This window comes from Rhizoctonia solani, chromosome 5 (genome assembly GCF_016906535.1).
Source record: "Rhizoctonia solani chromosome 5, complete sequence".
NCBI lineage: Eukaryota > Fungi > Basidiomycota > Agaricomycetes > Cantharellales > Ceratobasidiaceae > Rhizoctonia > Rhizoctonia solani.
This window is the reverse complement of record NC_057374.1, coordinates 1,507,582-1,529,515: the sequence shown is the minus strand read 5'-3', so window position 1 is coordinate 1,529,515 and position 21,934 is coordinate 1,507,582. Positions and strand designations below refer to the sequence as shown.

General features: G+C 47.3%; 6 protein-coding genes across 6 annotated transcripts; 4 read left to right on the top strand and 2 right to left on the bottom strand.

Moving 5' to 3' along the window:
* Positions 1-67: 67 nt before the first annotated feature.
* On the top strand, positions 68-5,001 carry RhiXN_09299 (uncharacterized protein; the record flags this gene model as incomplete). The annotated part of the gene is made up of 16 exons (XM_043329115.1): positions 68-203; positions 261-364; positions 424-562; positions 623-939; positions 994-1,108; positions 1,163-1,406; positions 1,458-1,542; positions 1,590-1,696; positions 1,748-1,946; positions 1,996-2,140; positions 2,198-2,376; positions 2,433-2,485; positions 3,076-3,109; positions 3,163-3,350; positions 3,407-4,467; positions 4,529-5,001. 16 exons carry the CDS (start codon positions 68-70, stop codon positions 4,999-5,001), a joined length of 3,579 nt encoding a protein of 1,192 aa, XP_043180561.1.
* A 160-nt stretch (positions 5,002-5,161) lies between these two features.
* RhiXN_09298 (heat shock protein 70 kDa 12A) lies at positions 5,162-7,556 on the bottom strand (the record flags this gene model as incomplete). The annotated part of the gene is made up of 13 exons (XM_043329114.1): positions 5,162-5,224; positions 5,282-5,457; positions 5,512-5,659; positions 5,709-5,907; positions 5,956-6,062; positions 6,117-6,201; positions 6,253-6,499; positions 6,553-6,697; positions 6,791-6,847; positions 6,901-7,040; positions 7,097-7,235; positions 7,292-7,371; positions 7,424-7,556. The coding sequence occupies 13 exons, from the start codon at positions 7,554-7,556 to the stop codon at positions 5,162-5,164; spliced, it is 1,719 nt and encodes a 572-aa protein (XP_043180560.1).
* Positions 7,557-7,597: 41 nt separating this feature from the next.
* On the top strand, positions 7,598-11,241 carry RhiXN_09297 (uncharacterized protein; the record flags this gene model as incomplete). The annotated part of the gene is made up of 9 exons (XM_043329113.1): positions 7,598-7,640; positions 7,905-8,005; positions 8,068-8,920; positions 8,977-9,409; positions 9,655-9,748; positions 9,812-9,886; positions 9,945-10,017; positions 10,075-10,716; positions 10,772-11,241. The coding sequence occupies 9 exons, from the start codon at positions 7,598-7,600 to the stop codon at positions 11,239-11,241; spliced, it is 2,784 nt and encodes a 927-aa protein (XP_043180559.1).
* A 329-nt stretch (positions 11,242-11,570) lies between these two features.
* Positions 11,571-14,141, bottom strand: RhiXN_09296 (Zinc finger, ZZ type protein; the record flags this gene model as incomplete). Its single annotated transcript, XM_043329112.1, has 12 exons — positions 11,571-11,951; positions 12,006-12,052; positions 12,101-12,335; positions 12,392-12,463; positions 12,522-12,557; positions 12,616-12,666; positions 12,721-12,774; positions 12,829-13,186; positions 13,243-13,396; positions 13,661-13,788; positions 13,848-13,947; positions 14,042-14,141. 12 exons carry the CDS (start codon positions 14,139-14,141, stop codon positions 11,571-11,573), a joined length of 1,716 nt encoding a protein of 571 aa, XP_043180558.1.
* An 881-nt stretch (positions 14,142-15,022) lies between these two features.
* Positions 15,023-17,681, top strand: RhiXN_09295 (major facilitator superfamily transporter; the record flags this gene model as incomplete). The annotated part of the gene is made up of 14 exons (XM_043329111.1): positions 15,023-15,337; positions 15,386-15,470; positions 15,529-15,685; positions 16,334-16,366; positions 16,422-16,527; positions 16,583-16,804; positions 16,856-16,920; positions 16,971-17,025; positions 17,082-17,103; positions 17,163-17,212; positions 17,272-17,298; positions 17,369-17,374; positions 17,446-17,556; positions 17,610-17,681. 14 exons carry the CDS (start codon positions 15,023-15,025, stop codon positions 17,679-17,681), a joined length of 1,326 nt encoding a protein of 441 aa, XP_043180557.1.
* A 601-nt stretch (positions 17,682-18,282) lies between these two features.
* Positions 18,283-20,582, top strand: RhiXN_09294 (NADPH-ferrihemoprotein reductase; the record flags this gene model as incomplete). The annotated part of the gene is made up of 3 exons (XM_043329110.1): positions 18,283-18,465; positions 18,522-19,089; positions 19,150-20,582. 3 exons carry the CDS (start codon positions 18,283-18,285, stop codon positions 20,580-20,582), a joined length of 2,184 nt encoding a protein of 727 aa, XP_043180556.1.
* Between the last annotated feature and the right edge of the window lie 1,352 nt (positions 20,583-21,934).

The following is a 21,934-nucleotide window of genomic DNA, read 5'->3' as shown; positions in this document are numbered from 1 at the left end:
TTGCCACCCTTCATCATCGGTTCTCATCGTTTGTCGAGAACATTATAGTTTAACAAGCACGCAAAATATGTCGAACCCGAGGGGAGCAATAGACCCAATCCCAAAGCTATTCCAAGGGACTTGGGAGGGCGAAAACAAAATTGTGGTGGGAATTGATATTGGAACGACGCAGAGTGGAGTAGCTTTTGCATTTCTTGAGAAAGGTAGTGATAATTGATACCTTGTTTGTTGAATTATTTGCTGAGACTCCAAATAAACAGGCCAGGATCAAGCTATCCAGCGGGTCACCCATTGGCCAGGACAAGAGGCCCAGAGTCTCGCGAGCAAAATACCGACTCTCGTGTGGTATAACACGGATAAGGAGGTCAGAGTTCACATACGCATTTCACTGTCGACTTCTTATCAATGCCTTTATACGCATAGGCCGTCTCATTCGGCGCCGAAGCCCTATCGCCACAGGCAGAAGAGGAAGCCGAGGACAATGAGTGGCAACTTGCGAGGCATTTCAAGTTACACTTGCATCCCGGGAGCATGAGGAACGAGCATGGGCTAGCTCTCGATCGTAGGTTCTACTACCCAATCCTACGTAAGATCGCCTAACTGATTAGCGCCTTTGACCTAGCATTGCCACCTGGCATCTCCCTCCTACGAGTCTACTCTGACTTCTTGGGCTACCTTATTCGCCATACGCAGACATTTTTCGAGGATCGCATTATAGATGGAAGGCTTATATGGCAGAAACACAGGCCCAGTATGCAGTTCATCATTGCCCATCCTAACGGTTGGGGAATTCGTGAACAAGCATTCCTCCGAACTGCAGCAACCAACGCAGGTCTCGTTACGAATGCTACCGCTGCTACTTGTATTCGATTCGTAACAGAGGCTGAGGCCTCGGTCCACTTTTGTATCTACCATACGAACCTCGGTAGCCGCTTGAAGGTATGTGATTGGTATAACCTGGCTGGCTCAATCTAAATAGCCACCTTAATGTAGCCTGGGATGAAATTTGCTGTTTGCGACGCTGGCGGTTCCACCGTAGACACAACAGCGTACTCCGTTATTTCAACCCGCGTTCCTATTGAGCTGGAAGAGGCACACGCTTCGGCATGTGAGCTATAAGATTGCTGAAAGATGAGCGTACCTTTAAATCCGTTTATTTCAGGTGTGCAAGCTGGGGCAATATTTGTCAATGCGGCTGCCGAGCAGCACATCCAAAGGACTCTAACTAGTGCCAACCTACCTTCGGAAGATGTTGCTGACTATTCAAAACGAGGCATTCAGGATTTTGAGAAAAACCTCAAGCGACAATTCGCTGGATCTGCGGACTCCAAGACGGTAGAGGTTGCCGGCACTCGCACAAACTATCCAGCTATCGGAATCCGTCGTGGACATATGTCCTTGTCAGGGTACGCGCAATCTCAGTGGCTGCCATAGTGTATTGTTGAACAATTTACTAGGGAAAGGGTTCAAAAGTTCTTCGACATTTGTGTGAATGAGATCAAGTCAAGTGTAGATCAACAGATTCAGGGGTTAAACATTTCAGTATGTCATTTTTCTTTCAGGGGTATCTTTATTGAACTACTATTCAGCACATACTTCTTGTTGGAGGGTTTGGGGATAGCCCATACCTCCGACGGGTGTTCAAAGATCGCTACGAGCCACAGGGCTGTCAGATCACTCTCACTAATGACTCCACGTACGTTGATTTTCAATTATTTCTCTAGTGCTCGTCCTGACTTATTTGTAGATCAAAGGCAGTTGCCGATGGTGCAATCATCTGGAGTACGACAAGTAACGTCACTGGTCGTGCACCTCGCTCTTCGTTTGGTATAGAAACATCGATGCGCTATAATTCTGGAAACGTGGATCATCAGGGACGCGAGGTTATAACTTGCCCCTCAGGTAACCAGAAGGTTTCTGGCATATGGTCGCAGATTGCTGCAAAGGTAGTTCAATAATCCAGCTGAACACGAACCAAACTAATTGTTTATCTAGGGTGTGACTATCGATGCAAGGGCTGTTGCACGCGAATCATTTTCTCAAGCTTTTAGCTCGCCGAATCCAGACTTGAGCAATTTCGAGGTATCTCTTATTTCATATGCTAACAACGGAGAGCCAATGTGGGCGAGGGACAAGCGAGGTAAAGGATATATCATTAGGGCGAGGTTAGCTACTGACCATTCATAATGTGCTCAAGGTGTATTCGCTAATGGATTTCAAAACTGTTGTACCATCTCCGCTGATTTGACAAACCTGAGCGGGGCACTAGAACCTAGGATTGGTGTACATGGTAACAAGTATTGGCGCCTGTATTTTGAAGTTTGTATCCGATTTGGAGGAACAGAGCTTGAAGCCTACTTGGAGTGGGAAGAGAGGGTAGGTGTTTGGCTTAGTCGAGTTTATTTGTCGATCCTCATAAATTTACAAACCAGGGCGCTACCCGTACCGGTGACGTCACCATTGTACCAGACGACCCAGTCGAAGAGTAATTGTGAAGGCTCTGAAATTTCCCGGAAATATGATTTGTATATTAGGAGCAGTATTTGCATATGTCAATTCTTATGATGCACTGGGTGAGATTTCCCGCTACCATCAGTTGGATCTCAGCCGTGTACCATCAAGTAGCTACGCGTAAGAACCAGATTTCGGGTGATATGCATAAGAAGAACTACTAATTCAAGACATAAGTTCGTTAAGCACATGAGGTCAAGGTTTTGTGGTGGAATGTTTATGTGTGGCAATTCGGGTGGCAACCCATCAGAGCATGTGACGTGTCCCGTTCTTCGCCCTACCATAGTCACATAAACATCTTTAGACCTGGTTCCTGGTCAATAGCTTTAAGCGATATGGAGGTATCAAATAGCTTCATAAAGGCACCATTTAGCTTCATAAAGACCTTGTTTATAAGTGTCATATATTGGTTCATTAGCCAAAAGCCACAAAGCCGGTTACCACTCGAGAAAAGATCACATCAGAAGAATTGGATGTTATTCTGAGCCAAGAGGCGAGTGCCCCAGTCCTGTATGATTATATCTGTTATATATCGCAAGGACGTATCTAACCCGCATTACCTAGGATACTCGGCCGATTTAACACTCCACGAGAGGATGTAGGTCTATCTGTGCAACTTAGTGTTAGGACTCGACTCAGAGATTAATCTAGTTTATTTATACTGCCTCCGAGCACATGGGGATAGGGCCCGAAAGTGATATAAGAAACTCCGCTATATCCATTCAAAAGACTGTTATCAACGGACATCCGTTCAAGCTCATCAACACCCCAGGATTTGATGACCCACATAAAGGCAATCTTGAGGTGTTTGTAGACATTGCTCGATATCTACTGAGCGAGTAAGTGAGTTGACAATTCTATCCACACTCACCATCTGATTTCAATCTTGACAAAGGGAACTCAAGTCTGGCGTCAAAGGCATAGTATATGTGCACTGCGCGACCGACCCCCTGCAGAGTAGATCTTTGATAGAAAACCTGAACGTGCTATTCAACATACTGCTTGGTCAACCTGCTCTTCGCATCCTCACGGTCCTAGTTGTCCCACCTTCCTCTAAGGGGGTGGAAGATGCCGGCGCCGTCGTTGCTGATATGCAGACCTCTGACTCAGCTTTCTCCGCAGCCCAAAAGGCTGAGGCTCGCATCATGGCTTCTGTGCTTGATGATGTGGATGTGTTTAATGTTCTCAGCAATTTCATGAAGAACGATCTTGTCCAGCTGAAAGTCCAGCGCGATCGACCTGCCAATATTCGTCACACCATTGAGCAAGCCCTGGGATACTGTGATATCAGCTCAGTCAGTGCTGCCCTGACTCGTCAGAAGGAAGAAACGACGCGACAGTATCAACCTAGTCTCGTGGCCGCCAAGAGGGAGCTAGAAGTAACTCGAACCGCACTCGAGCACGCGCGAAGACTACTGGCCGAAACCCAGGAGAAAGCGGAGAGGTACCAAGCCGGATATCGCCAGCTGGAAGTCCAAATCGGAGGAGAACAAAAACGCTCGCAAGACCTAGCTCGTAAGCTCCAAGACACCCAGGCTGAGTATTCTTCATTACGATCTCAGCTCCAACTGCAAGAGAACACCGAACAGAGTGAGATCGTACTCGGTCTCAAAGACATCAACCGAGCTATCGAAGATATCGGCCGTGCGTTTTCTGCACACTTCACCGACCGGCATGCAAACGCAGCATTCAACAAAGATCCATTAGAGGTCACTACATTAGACGCTCGAGACTTGACCGCATTACAAGTCGCATTCAACCATATGGAAGGAGAGCCATCTTTTATCAAGTCCTCAGATGGTGCTGGCATGATGGTCGAGGACTTCTTTGACTACGGTATCCGCCATCTGCTCTGCTCGTTCTTATGGCAGCGCATTTTCACTCCCTTCCATCCCCGACTTAACGATCCATTCGATCAGCTATTGACGGGTATCTACCAAAACATACAACGACGAGGTACTTGGATTATTTGACGACCACAAAGTGACACAATGCTGACCGAATATGGTCTTGACAGAGCCTCAAGCTGCATCAGGCAAGTGGCGTGTAAACACATATATAGGTATCGACTCGAGCGACCACGAAGGCCTTGCAAAAGGCGAGATTATTGCAAGCCATGCAACACACTTCTGTGAAGGGATCATCGCCATTGCAAAAGCGTTCTTCGGTCAGGACCAGGACGTTCAGCTTGAAGCAGCTCACTCCAGTCAGGTCCACAAGCTGATGCAAGAAGCATGGGACTGGAATGCACAACTGAAAGGAAAGGTGGTCGTTCTGGGCGACTTTTATCAGATACGCTACGAACCGCGATCGCCCCTTGACCCCAATTTCATGGAAGAGTTCGAGCCACGCAAAGGGGTTAGCGCCGAAAAGATACTGGGTACGCTGGGGCTGGGGTTGATATCTGCACAGGCTGTGGGTGGAGAGCAACCTCTCGAGACAACGGTTGTATGCAAAGCAACCGTCGCGACCGAAAGCCTGTACAGCTAGGCCATCACTCATTTGTGGGGCTCTAGAAAATTATGTAAAATTTAACAATGTATCAATACCAATATTCATTTGAAGACTGCTTAGTATTGAGGGCGCTACACGATTGCCACAACGACAAAAAAGGAAAGAAGTGCTATGATACAGGAGATTTATAAATTGCTCAAAGTTGCGCACTTGTCAAAGCGCTCGGTAAAATTGAAGCTGGTCCAGTACGGGTTTCACCCTAGAATCCGGTTATATGCGGTGGCTTAATAAAAAAAAAAAAGCGAAGTCTACTCACATCTTGCTCCCATTCCACAAACGCCTGGATTTCAGTGCCACCAAACTGAAGCGCCATGGTAAAGTCTAGGTAATAGTACTCGCCATCACGACCGGTCTTGCGCTTCAAAGCCTGGCGCATCCCGCTAAGATCTGCCTCGACTTCGCAGATCTGTTCAAAGCCCCGATTCATGTTGCCTTAGTTGTGATAGGTTAGCGAATGCCAATAGTCAAAATAGACCTACAACATACCTTGAGGATCGCGCAACCAGGCGTTCGGCGTTCCATCAGCAGTGTAGGCAAACATGGTGACCTTGAAGTTGGCCAGGCGGGGGTTGGGGGTCTTGTAGGAACGCCAATACGATTCGCGCATGGCACCATCCGCGTTCATGACAACGCCCTGTACCCAGTTAAGTATCTAAGTAAACGTAAGCTGATTCAAGACGTACCCGTCCAACGATCTGCGACCATTTCCCGGTGACGTAGTCATAGCCAGCATCATGACGGTGAACAGGACGTCCGGCGTGATTAGGTTCTCTCGCGTTGTACGGGTCGTTGATCTCAACACCGAACGGCATACGAGTTGCGCGGCTGACAACACTAAGCTTGCCACACCAGATAACAGCCCCGTCTGCGACAGCCTTGGCCCTAAAGTATATGATTAGACTTTGTAACATCACTATACTTGTTACATACGTTGAGTCGTTCGCGATATTGACTGTGCATCCGCTGTTTCCAAACGCATCGGTAAGCTCCTTGCGTAGATATAGACTTTCGCCAAATCCTCCTACGACGAGAATGTGCTTTTGCATTATATCAATTTGGGATCTATCTTGGATCGAGGGGGCTTATCTCACCTTGCAATCGAGTTCTGACATTTGTTGACGGACGCTCTCGATTGTTTGCGTTACGCACTTCTCAAAAAAGCTTTCAACTTTGTTCCTATATCAGGTAATGAGCGTATGTTGTAATGGAATCAAATCGTCGACTGACCCTTCCAGTGAAATAACACCTCTGTTGATCCCGAACTCTTTGTGTACGAACTTTTTCCCCGAACCCAAGTCAACTCGGTACTGTTCCCCCACGTCGTGGAACTCTTTCTTCGCAACCGACTCAAAATGTTTGACCGCTGTTCGGATATAATCGCCTCGCTCTTCTTCGTCTATGTCAATTCTGTTCAGAATCCGAGTCAAGTATTGCTCGAATTCGCCATCAACGAATACGCCTCCTGCTTGCACGCCTGCATGCGAATTTAGCACATTTCAGAAACAGTGGTTATATCATAAGGCTTACATGCCGAAGCCTTTTTCTCCTCAAGCTCCAACAGGGGTGACGCTGTCTTGACACAGTACGCAGTGGTATCAATTGTCGAACCTCCAGCATCGCAAACGATAAAGTCGTGTCGGGCTACAACCATCGTTGAATCAATGACTCGGATCTAGGAACCATGTTCGTGAGCACATTACCTTGAGCCGATTGTGGAGATCCCCATGGAACATGCAAAAATGGACCGAGGCTCGGCCTCGCTCACAAATCGAACCTGTGAGATGGCCTTGGAGGATGGAACGTAATTGGCCGCGATAGCCGCCTGGCGCAAGAAGTTTTGTTCCTTGACGCCCCAGCCATTCGGGTGGCCAATACGATGGTCATATCTTTATGGTGCTCTTCCCAAACTTTCTGCCCATCAATAATCCGAGATTCAAAATAACTCTTCGTGTGTTGCATAAGGTAGACCATAAAGTCAGTGTAAATGGTGAGGAGCGAAACGCCAGCAGGTAGGGCTGGATTTAACGTCGTTAATTACCATACATTATGACGACCAAATAAATTTGCTTACGCTGGGCATGCAGATTATGCTTATTCTTCATGGCCTCCGGATGAAGATGTAATTTGAAGTGGCGGGCGAGTTTCCAGTGTTCGTCCTCGGCCTTTTCCGCAATTTCGGGCTTCAAAGCTGCTGCCCCAAAAGACACCGGCTTTACAGTATTATTGGATTAAGTGGCTGACCTGGGTCAGTATAATCATTACTCACCTTGTTATTCGAGTCGTAATAAACGAGGGTGGGGATTTTGCTCTCTCCCTTTTGAGACTCCTGGCCAGGCCATTCCATCACTCTATGGATAGATTGGGGCCACCTATATTCTCGATAGGTTATTTTACGAACCAGGGGATGAAGATACACGCGACAAACCAGGGTAGAGATACGCGAACGCAACAGCGCTCTGGGTGGTCCCAATGTCAATCCCGAGTATGATTTTGGAGGGGCGACTCCAAGGGCCTTCAGCAAATACTTTCATTTCGAAGCTTTATTGAATTCGATTAATACAAGGGGAAAGCGATGGAGGATCTATATGGAGGAAGAGGGCAGGTGGTGGTGAGCGGTGAGTGGCTATCATTTCAAATATCGATTGGCGCCGTCATCTTGCATTGGCTGTGCATGTCGACGAAGGATGAAAGTCGATCAGCTGTTCTTGGACTTTCACGTTGCTTTCCTCGTATTTCCGAACACTACTTTGCTACCTCATTGCGCCATATTAGCCTAACATAGGGCAGTGCTTTAGGTACGCGAGTGATCCTTATTCACCGAGCGCTATTTCTGTGGCCATATTTCCTTGATTCGTGCTTTGATCGATTTTTGGATTCAGCGCCGATACCTCTCGTTTTCTTCAAGTACTCTTGCCACTCATCTGATGGAAAACGAGACAATGCATATTCCGGGTTTAACGCGACGCCCAGCACTAACGGTGTGAGTACCTCTGCAAAGAACAACGTAGCCACTCGCCGCGGATATTGATTTAATGTTTTCAGGCGCGCTCAGAGAAAGATCAGGCTCCGTCTGCACCCAAGGTGTCCTCGACGGCGGGATCAACGGGATCTGCGTCCACTGCATCCGCCTCGCGCACCCAGCGTTCAGGACCACATAAAGCCCCTTCTAGATCGGGAACCATCGACTCGTCGATTCCACCGACAGCTACTGTCAAACAGCCTGCGCAAACCTCGGCTGCTCCCGCTCCGGCTACTTCCTCTGCCCCCTCTGTTCCCATACAACAAACCCCGGTCGCCGAAAGGGATGCATTCATTCAACAAAATTCACAAATCGAGAGTTTGCAAGCAAAAATAAAGCAACAAGAGAAAACCATCCAACAAAAAGATGCGGAAATTAAACAGAAGGACGCAGAAATCAAACAGAGAGGCGAGGAGGCCAGGCAGGCCAGAAACCTCTACGAGCTTTTCAAAAACAAGTCCGAAAATCTAGAGAGTCAACCATATCGACAAGAAGTGGTTTCTATTCGCCGCCACTTGCAAGTAGATGAGTTATGTGAGCCATGGGAAATCAACAAGAGATTCGGCGAAATCGTGAGGAAGGTCGAGGACATTTCTCGCGATATAGGAGAGGCACTGGGACAACTTCCGGCTGTCTCGAATCTTACGACACTCGACCTTCTAAGGCTACTTTCGAAGGCATCGGAAAGCCAGTCTTTGGCTGCCGCGGAGCCATCAGCCGAATTAGACACTGAAGATTTTATCGATTTTGGCTGCAGAGCATTGATCAACCAAACCCTGTTCGATGGCATTTTGAGTCATTCCGTCTTTCATCCAGGCTTGACGTCGAGAGATAATCAATTCTATTATGACATGTATAAGCGGGTGAGGAATGAAGGTTAGTTGTAACAGTATCGCTAGGCAACAATTATATGTCAACTAACTTGCCGCTAGAATCCCAAGTTCTTGCTGGACGCTGGCGAATCTCAACTCTTAAAATTATTAATGAAAGCTACCCCTATGCACCGAAAGACGAGGCTTTGCGCCTATGGCACGACACCCTACTCCCATTTTGCAGTAAGATAATCAACCGAGAATTATGTTTTGAGCCCATTCAATCACTGGTCCCTGAACTTCAAAATCTATTCGAGCGGGCATGGGAATGGAATCGACTCACAAGGAACTCGGTTATTATGTTGGATTTTCATCCATATTTACAACCACCTGGTGCCGCATATGATCCTCAATACAGCACTCTGGAGGGTCGTAGGCCAAAGCATCCTGCCTCAAACGCTATTCTGCTAACCAGCAAGCTTGGCCTTTTATCCTCGTATTCAGATGGAAAAGGGAAAGACCTGCAATATACTGCTCAAACTAAAGCTACAATGTTAACTGCTGAATACTTTGCATGAATAAATGATCCTCATATATATTGAAATGTGTAAACAGTGTTTATCACAAATGTACTACCCGAATGAGAGACGAAGTCTACCTGTTTTACGTACGCTGTCATTGAAATTTGGTTCCTGTGGCGATATAAGCATATAACAGGATTATAGCCACATTCCATATGAAAAAGTACATGATGACGGAAAGAACCCGATTTCAAATCAATGAATGCTCTGTTCTCAGGCACACACCGCCATTTTTGCATGACCCCGATCAAAAATTCACGGATTCAGATAGGTTGGCGCTACTTGTGTTTAGATATGAGTCTATCTTGATAGTAATGGTCACCTCAGTATTACAGCCACAACTTGGCGCTCTCCGTTCTTTGAACTCAACCTAGTCTACTGCACCTGAGCTCGGTATCAAAGTAGGCGACCGTGATGCGTGCAAGACTGCTCCAATCAAATCGCAGTGCGTCAGTACGTATATTAATATCCAATCTTATTGTTTCCTAACCATGTAAGTGGGGCTAGCGTTTATCAAAGGAGAGTAAAGATGGCTCGAATAGCGGAAGCGGGAAGAAAAGGACTGGTGGAGCACATGCAGGTAGGTCTGCCATTATATCGCTCCATGACACTAATTTAGCTATAAATCGTTGTTTAGTTCGTGGAGAGCCCATTCTCCTAGTTATGGATGCCACCGAACGCGATAGGTACTGGGAACACCGATCAGAAAGAGCAGATCGCCAGCTCAGTGGATTGAATCATGAACTCGAAGCATCTAAGAAACGATTAAAGGAGCTAGAAGCCATACAATCACAAGTATCGCCACGAGATCAGCCTCATGTCCAACGCGAGATAGAAAGAACCCAACGTGAAATTCGCCGTTCGATTGATGCTTCCGCACTTTTGCGCACTCACCTTCAGGTCTATGATGACAAAGAGCCTGGGGAAATTACCTCGGCATTTCGCTCGATCAACCGAGCTATTGATAATCTATGTCGTGATATGGTCGAAGATATGGCCAAATTACGCCCCGATAACAAAGGACCACCCGTCAAAACATCGTTAAATGTGCGCGACATGCTCGTCGTACGGCAAATTCTTTACCCTCAAGGCCTCACGAATCCATCGCTCATCGAGTCTTCGTCTGTGGGAAGGCCGATAGAAGAATTTGTAGAATTTGCGCTCAGGTTCCTTATAAACAGAGATATCGACTACCACATCTTTCAACCATTTCACCCACTACTGAAACCAGAGGTAAATACATATGTAATGGAGCTGTACGAAGGTGTTCGACTTCGAGGTGAGCGATCCCAAAATCCAGAAGTTCTTATTATGCTTGAGCTGACGATAAATAGACCCGCAAGTGATAAGTGGAAGATGGCGCGTATCTACATTTGAGGCGCACCAAGCAACCCATACGCAATCAAACGTTCAAAATTGGCTAGATAACTATGTATCTCAACTGATACACTATCTGCTCCAACCATTTTTGGTGGCCGTGTACGGTGACTCGGCGCGTATGACCACCAAACACAAGGAAGCAGTTACCTCCACTGTGAACAAGGCTTATCAGTGGAACCAGATGGTTAAGACGCAGGTTATTCTGCTTGATTTCCATCCGGCAATGTTCCAGACTGGCGCTCCGTATAACTTGAAGGCTATGAAACTCCTAGAACGAGTTCCCGCCCCAGCAGCCGGTGAGCCTATCCTGGCTACAATGGGACTCGGGCTGGAGTCATCAGAAGCCGAGGGTGGAGGGAAGCCACCCAAGTGTGTGTGGCAGGAGCAAGCGCTTATCTTGTCAAACGAGTATTTTGAGACATGATGGCTATGGTATTTCATGTTTACCTGGTCTTGGTTTGCTTCGTTGAGAGGGAGAAAGTGGTTTATCACGGTTTATGGGTTACACATTTCATTAAGTTGTTTTTGGGTACAAATTACGCTTCAGGATACCAGAAAAATTGTTCAAAGGAGTAAATTCGATAAATTTCAGCCTTCATTTTAGACATATTTAACGAGAATGCGTGTACGATGGTACCTTTCATGACCACGACCACTCCAGTTCTGGCATTTCATGTGCAAGTCAACCTGGCAGCTAATATATAGTCGCTTTTGGTAAGTAAACTGTCCGCTCATCACTGCAAATTCTTTGACTCACTCGACACAGCTTAAACGCTTGTCATCATTGATGCTGTAGTAGCATGCATCGCAGACAAAGTGCTGGCCTCTGTGCCAGACATTTTCAGGGAACACGGAAGAATAGATTGGAGGAGGCGAAGTTGGTGAAGTTGGCGAGTTCATCCAAGGAGTCGGGGTGAAAAGATTCGAGTGACTCCTGGAAGATGGGAGTGTAGGTGACGCAACGGGTTCAGGAGAACCGACAGGCGTTTGTACCCAGCCACTTGAACCCGAACGGAATGAATCAGATGGACTTCGGGTGTCAGTAGTAGGTGAAAGGCGCGATATTGTGGCTTCATCGTCTGTTGCAACGATCATATTGAACTTGTGGTCCTCATGGATGGCCTTTGCCGCTTCCTGTTACAACGTTAAATATGAGTTTGTTCCAGTAGATAGAAACGTAGTACGCACGGTAGGGAAGCATTTAGTACATATATCGAAGTCTGGACAGCCTTTACCTATGGATGGTATCAGCTGAGTTGCGCATAAAGCTACATTTCCCTCACATCTATAGTATGTTGACATCTCAGTCCTTCGTCCAATCTTCGTCGGTTCACTAATCATGGAATGGCACACATTGCATTTGGTATGGCTTCCTCGACCGTGCTCCACGATGACGGTTTCGCGTCGCAAAGAGACCATGATACGCTGAATTTGACTGATTTCTTCCTGGACCTTGAATTCAATGTATGGATGTCTCTTCACATCCTGATGCTTCACGCCAACGAAGCAGTCATAGCACTAATAGAGTCCGGTCAGTTCGGTTCAGTCTCACAAAGTGACCTTCAACCACTCACCAGATCAAAATCGTGACACTCTTGACACGAGTAGCCTTTGCTAATTCGAGTGTCGCAAGCATTACAGTATACCTTAATTTAGTAGGTCAAACTGGTGCTAATGTAGCCTATAGATACGAATTAGACCCACCTGGTAATGACTTGGTAGTGTCTGTTTTGCTCTACTCTATTCGCATCGCCGTATTTTAGTATACTAAGTATGCTCATGAGAATCGGACACTCACATTTAAGTCAATTTCTTCAACCAGTTGTGTAAACTCATCCGGGACAGTATGCTAAAAGTCATGCCTGTGTATAAGTAGGACAGATAATAAATTTTGGCCGCTTACAATGAGCTTTTGTGACCAAATTTCGACGAGTTTTTCAATAATGGCCTGGCTTGTCTAACATACCATGTCAAATATATTCGATATGGGACAAACTAACCAATTACATACCTCGCCACAAACACTGATGTCGTTCTTTTCGTTGTTCATATTACCTCCTTCACCCTCATATAATATAATATCGGTCCCTGACTGGTCGATCGAGCATTCTCCGAATTCTACCACCGATGAAGACGAGGATGATCCTATGCTGGCAATTTTAACCAAATCTGTTCCAGCAACCGCACATATAATATCGTTGACAATGTCGGCGCCTATGGCGGAAAATATCGGCGTCAAAATCATTAGGACAATGCCGCCAGTGAGACGTTTTCCCCTGCTCGAGCTAATCTTTCTGAACTGTATACCGCGTCTATTGAACTTGGCTTCGGTTCTTATCGCTCGGTGGCGGAGAGCAACTTTCGTGAGCCTGTAGGCGATGAAAACGACGACAGGCAAGTGAATAGGAGAGTTGTCCCCGCAGACAGTACTCCATGAGTAGTGCATGTTCCGATGTGTATGCTCAAGGAGAGAACCAAGCGGGTGAGCTCCAGTCTATGCCATAACTCTTCTTCCAAAAGCTCCTCGGTGGTCATATCCTTGCAAGGCTTTATAGGCCTGCCGCTAAGGCCAAGAGCATCTTTAATCCCGGTCATTGTTCAGATATTCTGGTGAGCTGTGGTAGGTGGAATCAGTGAGGACGGGGAGCATCTGTTCCTAACTAATTTATATGACTGATCGGCCATGGCGCCCAGGTTGGCAGGGGCCGGCCCAGGGGGGCTGGATGGGGGCGGTGCTAGGTAACACACAAACAATGTGGGCGATCAGACCCATTAATTTCCTAGGAAGGCATGTATCGACAACACGTGTCAAAGCCTGGACTTGATTCGTTCGGACAGCTTACGGCCTTCAGAATCCTCAAGTTCTCCTCTACGCAGCCATTCTCGCATGAAGATTGAAGAGCCTTCTGATGAGCTCGACTCATTGAGACTCTCGTTTTCTGATAGATTAGGCGCTGGAACGATGTGATAGCTGAATGAGAATAGATTAGAAGAGTAATTTCACGTAACAGCTATCACCACCGTGCTTACTGAACGTGGGGAACTGCCTTTTTGAGTAAACCCAAAAAAGTATCAATTCCTGAGCTCATTTGGTAATCATCTGAACCTACTTGAGCATGTTCCTGGTTGACTACAACGTTCAAAGCAGTGATATTGAGCCTAAAGACGCCCAGTATGGGACGCATCAACCAAGACATTAGGTTGATGGCACTAGACATGCATACCACGGCAGATAGCACCCGCAACTCGAGAGACAGCAGTTCCTACAGCACCGGCCAGCTCAGGAGGCAAGTCAGATACTTTCTCAATATGGATTTTGGGCATTACGAGGGCATGGCCGCGACGTATAGGCTGAATGTCCAGAATAGCAACAACCTGATCGGTTTCGTAGATTTTATAGCAAGGTGACCTGGCAGATATAATCTCGCAAAATATGCAGTCTAATTCTGGAGTATTACAGTTTTGAGTTCGGTGCACGAATTGATCTATTATGTGAGAGGTCATGCTCAGTTGAAGTAGTGTCGATGAGTAAGATTTCTGGACGGGGCCGATAGGTCAGCAGAAGACCTTAATCGATCCAGGATGGGACAAGCGTGATCACCAAGGATGGCAGTTGCAATTTCCCAGTTATCGCGCCACAAACGTGCGTGGAAAACACACAGACTGACAAGGAGCGTTGGAGTCGGAACCAAGAGACACCCAAAAAGTATGTAGATCTAAACATGGATATATACCTCACACGCATGTAGCTCCTTAAATATGAATCCAAAAAAAAAAAAAAAAAAATACCTCACACGTGACTTGCACCTCTGGTCGCTCCTTCCCACTCGAAACAATGGACGCTTGCTCAAAATTGCGTCCATTTCATCAAAAAACGACCTTCTTGGTGGCACGCGGCTCGAAATTACGATACAAGATGCAATATACTTGGCCGGTGTTATCTTTCGGACTTTACTGATGTGTCCCACCAATCACTATCGGCTAGTTCTGTATTGCGCCATCGCGAAGTAGGATGAGTAGTCAGTACGTCAGCTCATTAAACGATAGGCTACAACTTACTCTCTTGAAAAAGTAAAGACTCAGGAACCTCGCCAGATGCGTCTTGGGGAGATTTCAGTCCGGCAGGGATATGCGAGGTATAAGACCACCGGCGAATTGGCTGTGATACGCTATCACCTTCCCTCACACCCTTGCTTTGTGGCACGATGACCACAAAATCTCGCCCAGATGATGACACTTCCAGCAGCGGAGTCGGTACCCCTATACGAAAGGCATCCAAGGACACATTCACCCAAAAAGATACCAAAGAACTGGGCGTGCCTTTAGATGAACTCCGCAAACAAAACCACCGTTACCGTTGGTGGAAGCGCAACCAAATCATCGTCGATCTAGATAGTACTGCGACTCAACCTTCCGTATTTGATGATTCGAAGACGCTTGAAATATACCGACCGCCTGCATCATACGAGAATGCACATAGGTTCGATCCGGACGCAAGGTGGACTTGGAGGGAAGAAAAGGTAAGCTTACTGTCTGTTGGTACATATATATTCTAAATCACCACATAGAATCTTGTCCGTAAAATCGACTGGCGTATAATGCTTTGGGCATGTATCATGTTCTTCTGCCTCGACCTCGACCGCTCCAATATATGTGAGTCTCAACCCATCCTTACTTTGAACCCGTACACTGATCGGTTGTACACCGGCAGCTCAGGCTAACACCGACAACTTCCTCGATGATCTTGGCCTATCAACGAACGATTTCAACCTCGGAAACACTTTGTTTCGCTGCTCTTTCCTTGCTGCTGAGCTACCCTCGCAACTTATCTCCAAGCGTCTTGGGCCAGATGTTTGGATCCCAACCAGGTATGGTACATTTTTAAGGGAGCGGGTACTATGAGTTTACTTAGATGAAATGTTAGATGACTATGTGGAGTGTTGTAGCATTGAGCCAATTCTGGCTTTCGGGCCGTGCTTCCTTCCTCGCGTGTCGCTTCTTGTTAGGCTTCCTCCAGGGAGGATTTATTCCGGTGGGCGTTTTATACTGTAGCCAGAACTATCACCCTACTGATATATGCGCCTAATCAAGGACGTTATATTGTATCTCTCCTATTTTTACACTAAAACTGAGCGTAAGTCCTACCAAACCAATTTCCCTTCATGATTAGTAACCGTCGATCGTTAAGTCCCGATCGTCTCGCATTTTTCTGGGTCAGCAATTACGCCTGTGACATCATCTCGGCGTTCCTGGCTACGGTATTCTCCAGATGCGTGGCGTAGGTGGCCGAGCTGGGTGGAGGTACTTATTTTTGATTGAAGGTGGGCATAGAACTTTAATCCAAGTGCAATCCATAATCAACGAAAAGAGCAGGGTCTCTTACATGTGCCGCCGGAATTGCGTCGTTCTTCCTCATGCCTGCCGGGCCAACCCAGACTAAGGCGTGGTTTAGGCCAAAGGGATGGTTCACCGATAGGTATATCCAACTAAATGCGCATAAATGTTTATTTATACAGCAATTACAGGGAAGAAATAATCATGGTTAACCGGTACGCACGAATTTACATGCAAGGAGATTCGGTCCAGCCTAAAGTTTCATCCTAGTGTCTTGCGCGACGACCCTTCCAAGTCGGATATGCACAACCGCGAAGGTCTTTCACCAAAAATGATTTGGAACTCCCTCTGTGATTGGCATATGTGGCCTCTTTACGTAGGTATAGATTGCACTTTCGAATAAAGTTACTTATCCTATCCCTATCTCCTAGGTTCTGGGACTGGTTCACATGATGCCTGTCGGGCCTCCCCAAACGTACCTCACACTCTCTCTGCGCAAGCTTGGATTTAATACAACTGAAGCCAATTTGTTGTCTATTCCGTCCGTCGTAATTGGCATAATCACTATGTTGTTCACAAGCTTCCTGAGCGAGGCGATCGATTCTCGAGTGCTTGCCACAGTAGTTCTCCAAATCTGGGCTTTGCCTTTACTGGTAGGTTTATCAAGGGTGGGCTTGCGCAAATTTATTTTATTGCATATGCAGGTAGCACTCTATACCTTTGACAGACAGACCTCACAGTGGGCGTACTTTTCCGTCGTGACTCTGGTGTGAGTATTGTGAATGCCGAGGAGTGGAATAGCACTGATACGATGAGCAGAACTGGCTTCCCTTATATCCATCCGATTCAAGTCGCATGGGCATCCCGAAACAGCGTAAGCCACCATGTGTCAGCACACTGCGTGTCGCACCTATTAACAATTTGTTATAGTATAGTGTTCGCACCCGGACAGGTAAGGGGAAGCAGCGCCGTAGTAAGCAACCGGTGATAACACATACGACCCAATTACAGTTTCGGCCTCGGTGTACAATATGTTTGTGCAAGCCGGCGCGGTCGTCTACGTAGGTTGATCTCCACCTTGGATTGATACTGAGTTATCTTACATTTGTATCGCGGCTAGGCAAACATTTACCGCGCGGATGATCAGGTAAGATTTTACTACAGCTCTCGGCAATTTAACGCTATCATATCAAACTGATGAAACTATTGGGAAATAGCCCTATGTAAGTCCAAATGTAGCAATGTAAACTACATGAGGTTAACCGGATTATGCAATAGATAAACGAGGCAATAGGGTTTTGATTGGGATTTGCTCGATGAATATGTGCTATATGGGTTGGTATGGTTGTTCTACCGAACAGTCAACAAGAAGAGAGATAAGATCTGGAACTCGTGGAGCAAGGAGGTACGCAAAATTCAGTGCCAGGTTTGGCATCCGTTCAACTCACTTTCCGCTAGGAGCAAACTAGATATCTTGAAAATACGAACGACAAGGGAAACAAACGCCTTGATTTTAGATTTGCCTACTGAGCTCAAACGCATACATTGTACACGTTGCTATTTCTTGATGTCGTGTCATCTTGGTAAAAATAATCATCGACACTATCGCTTTAATTGGAGACAAGGGGGATGTGGAATGCCAGCGGAGGTTAGCTGGCGCACAGCGCTGAGGAGTCGATTCACTACGGAACGATTTTCCACCAGCGGAAACCCAGTCCGGGCGGCACGCGCGTCTACGCTGAGACTCGACTGTTTAGGATGGGTGGAAATCGCACTGCCGCCGCAAAAGGCGCTTTGCCCCCGATATGCTATACAGGAGATGCGGCCAAGGTTTCCATAGTTGACATAACCCACTCAGACATCCGCCAACAAAATGACAATATATCGGGCGCCGCGGGTACTTCGTATGAAATTGGATATTACATAATCCGGAGCACGGGGGTGATATATACCGTCTCGTTTTTATCGCTCTGAGGTTCTCCACGACAGACTGGCCATCCACTAGGCCTGCATAGATAGGCGCGAATACCCCTCCTATACGCAACTAATTCACACATAGGTGAGCATCTGGCGAGTTGCTGTATAGCAGCTTGTTGCTAAATTAGATTGGATCGGATTGTTCGCGGCAGACATGGCTCCTGCTCTCTCGACAAACGATTTGGCGCTCATTGGTGTCGGCGTTGGTCTCACCACCGCTTTCATCTTTCGCGAGCAAATCTTTGGTGACAAGAAGAAGAGCGTTCCCACTACAGCCAAGAAAGCTGTGGCGGACCAGGGCGACCCCCGCGATTTTGTTGCAAAAATGATTGCCAATGTGAGCATATGCTCTCTTCGCTCACTGAGCCATCTAACATTCGTTCATCTTATCAGAAAAAACGCCTCGCAATTTTCTACGGGTCCCAGACAGGCACTGCTGAAGAGTATGCGATCAGGATTGCCAAAGAGGCCAAGTCCCGCTTCGGTCTTGGGTCCCTTGTATGCGATCTCGAAGAGTACGACTTCAACAAGCTCGACGCCCTCCCCGAAGGCTGTGCCGCCATCTTTGTCATGGCTACCTATGGCGAGGGAGAGCCTACTGATAATGCGGTCGAATTCATGAACAACATCAACGAAGACGACTTTGAGTTTTCCAAGGGCGAGCATCGTCTCGAAGGACTCAAATATGTTGTATTTGGTCTAGGGAACAAGACATACGAGCACTATAACAAAGTGGCACGAGATGTCGACGAGAAGCTTACAACGCTCGGCGCTGAGCGTATCGGCGAGCGCGGCGAAGGTGACGATGACAAGAGCATGGAAGAAGACTATCTCGAATGGAAGGAGAAGATGTGGCCTGAATTTGCGCGCGTTATGGGCGTAGAGGAGGGCGCTGGTAGCGACAGTCCTGATTTCAAAGTCACAGAAGTCGACACGCATCCACCCGAAAAAGTTTACCTTGGTAAGTTTCAAAAAAAAATTGTTCTATTTCCCAGGCTTACCATTTACGTGTCATTCTTAGGTGAACTTTCCGCGCGTGCCTTGACCAAAACACGTGGTATTCACGATGCCAAAAATCCTTACCCTGCACCAATCCAAGGCATCCGCGAATTATTCACAGTTGGTGGAGAAAGAAACTGCATACACGCCGAATTTAATATCGAAGGTTCCGGTATCACTTACCAGCATGGCGACCACGTCGGACTCTGGCCGTCCAACGCGGATGTGGAAGTTGATCGTTTGCTCTTCTCCCTCGGCCTCGGGGCGCCTGACCGCCGGACCGCGGTGATCGATATTGAGTCATTGGATCCACAGCTCGCAAAGGTCCCCTTCCCCGTCCCCACAACTTACGAAACCGTGCTGAGGCATTACATCGACATTTCATCCGTTGCTAGCCGTCAGACCCTCGGTGCCCTCGCCAAGTACGCTCCTACGCCCGAGGCCGGTGCTGCCCTTGCTGCACTCGCTACTGACAAGGTTCAGTATGGTGCCATTGTTGCCGGTGGATGCCTCAAGCTGGCCGAAGTTCTCCAACTCGTGACCGGAAACCCAATCAATTCGAAGCCAACTGGAGAGAACACCACGGCCTGGAATATTCCATTTGACGTCATCGTCAGTGCCATTCCTCGCCTCCAGCCACGGTACTACTCGATCTCGTCATCGCCCAAGCTCCACCCGACATCGATCCATGTTACTTGCGTCGTGCTCAAGTACGAGAGCGAAGCTTCGGAACGCGCGCCCTCCAAGTGGGTGTTTGGTGTCGGCTCCAACTATTTGCTCAATTTAAAGATGGCGGCTCATGGCGAACAAGCGCCACTGTTGTCCGAGGGCGGCGTAGAGAGCGTCACTAACCCGATCTACGCGATCTCCGGCCCTAGGTCATCTTACCAGGGCGAAACCGGCTACAAGGCCCCTGTCCACGTCCGCCGATCAACGTTCAGGCTCCCGACCAACCCCAAGACTCCAGTCATCATGATCGGCCCCGGCACCGGTGTTGCTCCTTTCCGCGGCTTTGTCCAGGAGCGTGTCGCGCTTGCCCGCAAGGCGATCGAGAAGAACGGCGAGGATGCTCTTGCCGACTGGGGACAGATTTCGCTCTACTATGGCTGCCGTGACGAGAACGAGGACTTCTTGTACAAGGATGAATGGCCCGAGTATCAGTCTGAGCTCAAGGGCAAGTTCACCATGCGCAATGCATTCTCGCGAAGTGGTGCTCGCAAGCCAGACGGCAGCAAGATTTATGTCCAGGATTTGCTCTGGGAGGATCGTGCTGCGGTTTCGGAGGCGATCAACGAGAAACGTGGATACGTCTACATTTGTGGTGATGCGAAGAACATGAGCAAGGCTGTCGAGGACATCTTGATCAAGATCTTTAACGAGGCTGGCAAGAATGGAACTGAGGAGCTCAAGACGATGAAGGAGCGCTCGAGGTTGTTGTTGGATGTCTGGTCATAGATGGATACTACTCTCGTTGTGTTTTTCCTCCTTTAGTCCTTGGTATTCTTGTATTTTTTCCCTTGATTAGATTTGTAGTGTAGGGATACATCCTTGTAATCCTAGTTCTTTTGACTTTACTCGGACCTGCGTCCTTGTCCCATGTTCGACCTTGATTTTGGTAATTCAATTTTTGCTGAGTGTGCAAGCGTACGAGTTAAATCACTGTGACAAGGCAGAGGAGTGCATCACAGCAGAATATACGGTATCTTTTGGGGATTCGATGTCCCTAATTATTATAAACTAGTCATGCGCAACCAACGTATAAGATGTTAATTAGCGGCTCGTTCCGTTACAATTCGTTTGCTTGACTTGATGTTCTGAGAACGTTCATATAGTACGATCCTATCATCGTGAGTGTGCATACATGGCCCTTATTTCGTGAAAGACTAAAATTAGTTCGAGAGAGGGAGGATAACATAACCCTGATTCATGCAAAAGCCGTATCTTCGAGCTTTGTGGCATGGATGAGCTCACTAGTCAGATGAAAGCTAGCGTTTCCGATAACAAGGCCCACCCGTGTGTTAGTTAACGGACGTCGTGGACTCAACGGTGTGATTTCACCTTTTCTGTTTTACTCATATCTTCTGTTCCCTACATGCGATTGCAACCTGATTGTGTTCGTGTAAAAGATAACTCGATCGAATGGAAGTCCTACACGGAAAATTTTACAGTTTGATAGTTTTACTTTAGCAGTGGCACGTTGAAGCAGCGTATCTAGGAATTGTCCCCCTGATCGACGACCGACGCAGTCGTATATAAGAATTTGTCCCAAGTTGTTATCTGCGCAGATAGTCGAGTATCTACTTCATGGCCTAGTATCAGAGCTCCTGCGCCTATCAAGAGCTCAGATGAAGCACCAGTTTGTGTAAAGTATCATGTTCTCGACGGTATGACCATATTACGCGTTGCAATTGCAAGAAAGGATACATAAGGCGCGTGGAGGGAGATACATTCCAGCATTGACGAGCACCAGAAGTTTCTATATAGAAACTTTGGCTCATCAGAACTCCTCGGTCTCCTTTCTGGCACTTTTCAGAGTATTCGGGAGCTAGACGACAGCAAATGTGGAAAGATTCATGTAGGGGCAAGTAATAGGCTTGGGATAACTGCGTGGCTTATTTGTCCATGTCTGTGCCGAATCACTGGCACGTGCCGAAGGGAGACCTCTGAAGGCTCTCATTTTCCCTCACCATCTCTAACTCGGAAAGGGCACGGGCACCTCGTTGCTGTGATCGTTAGGTACCCATTCATCTGCTAATACCGATTCTATGTGAGTTGAAGCGTTGGTTACGAATGTATGCTAGTAAGAC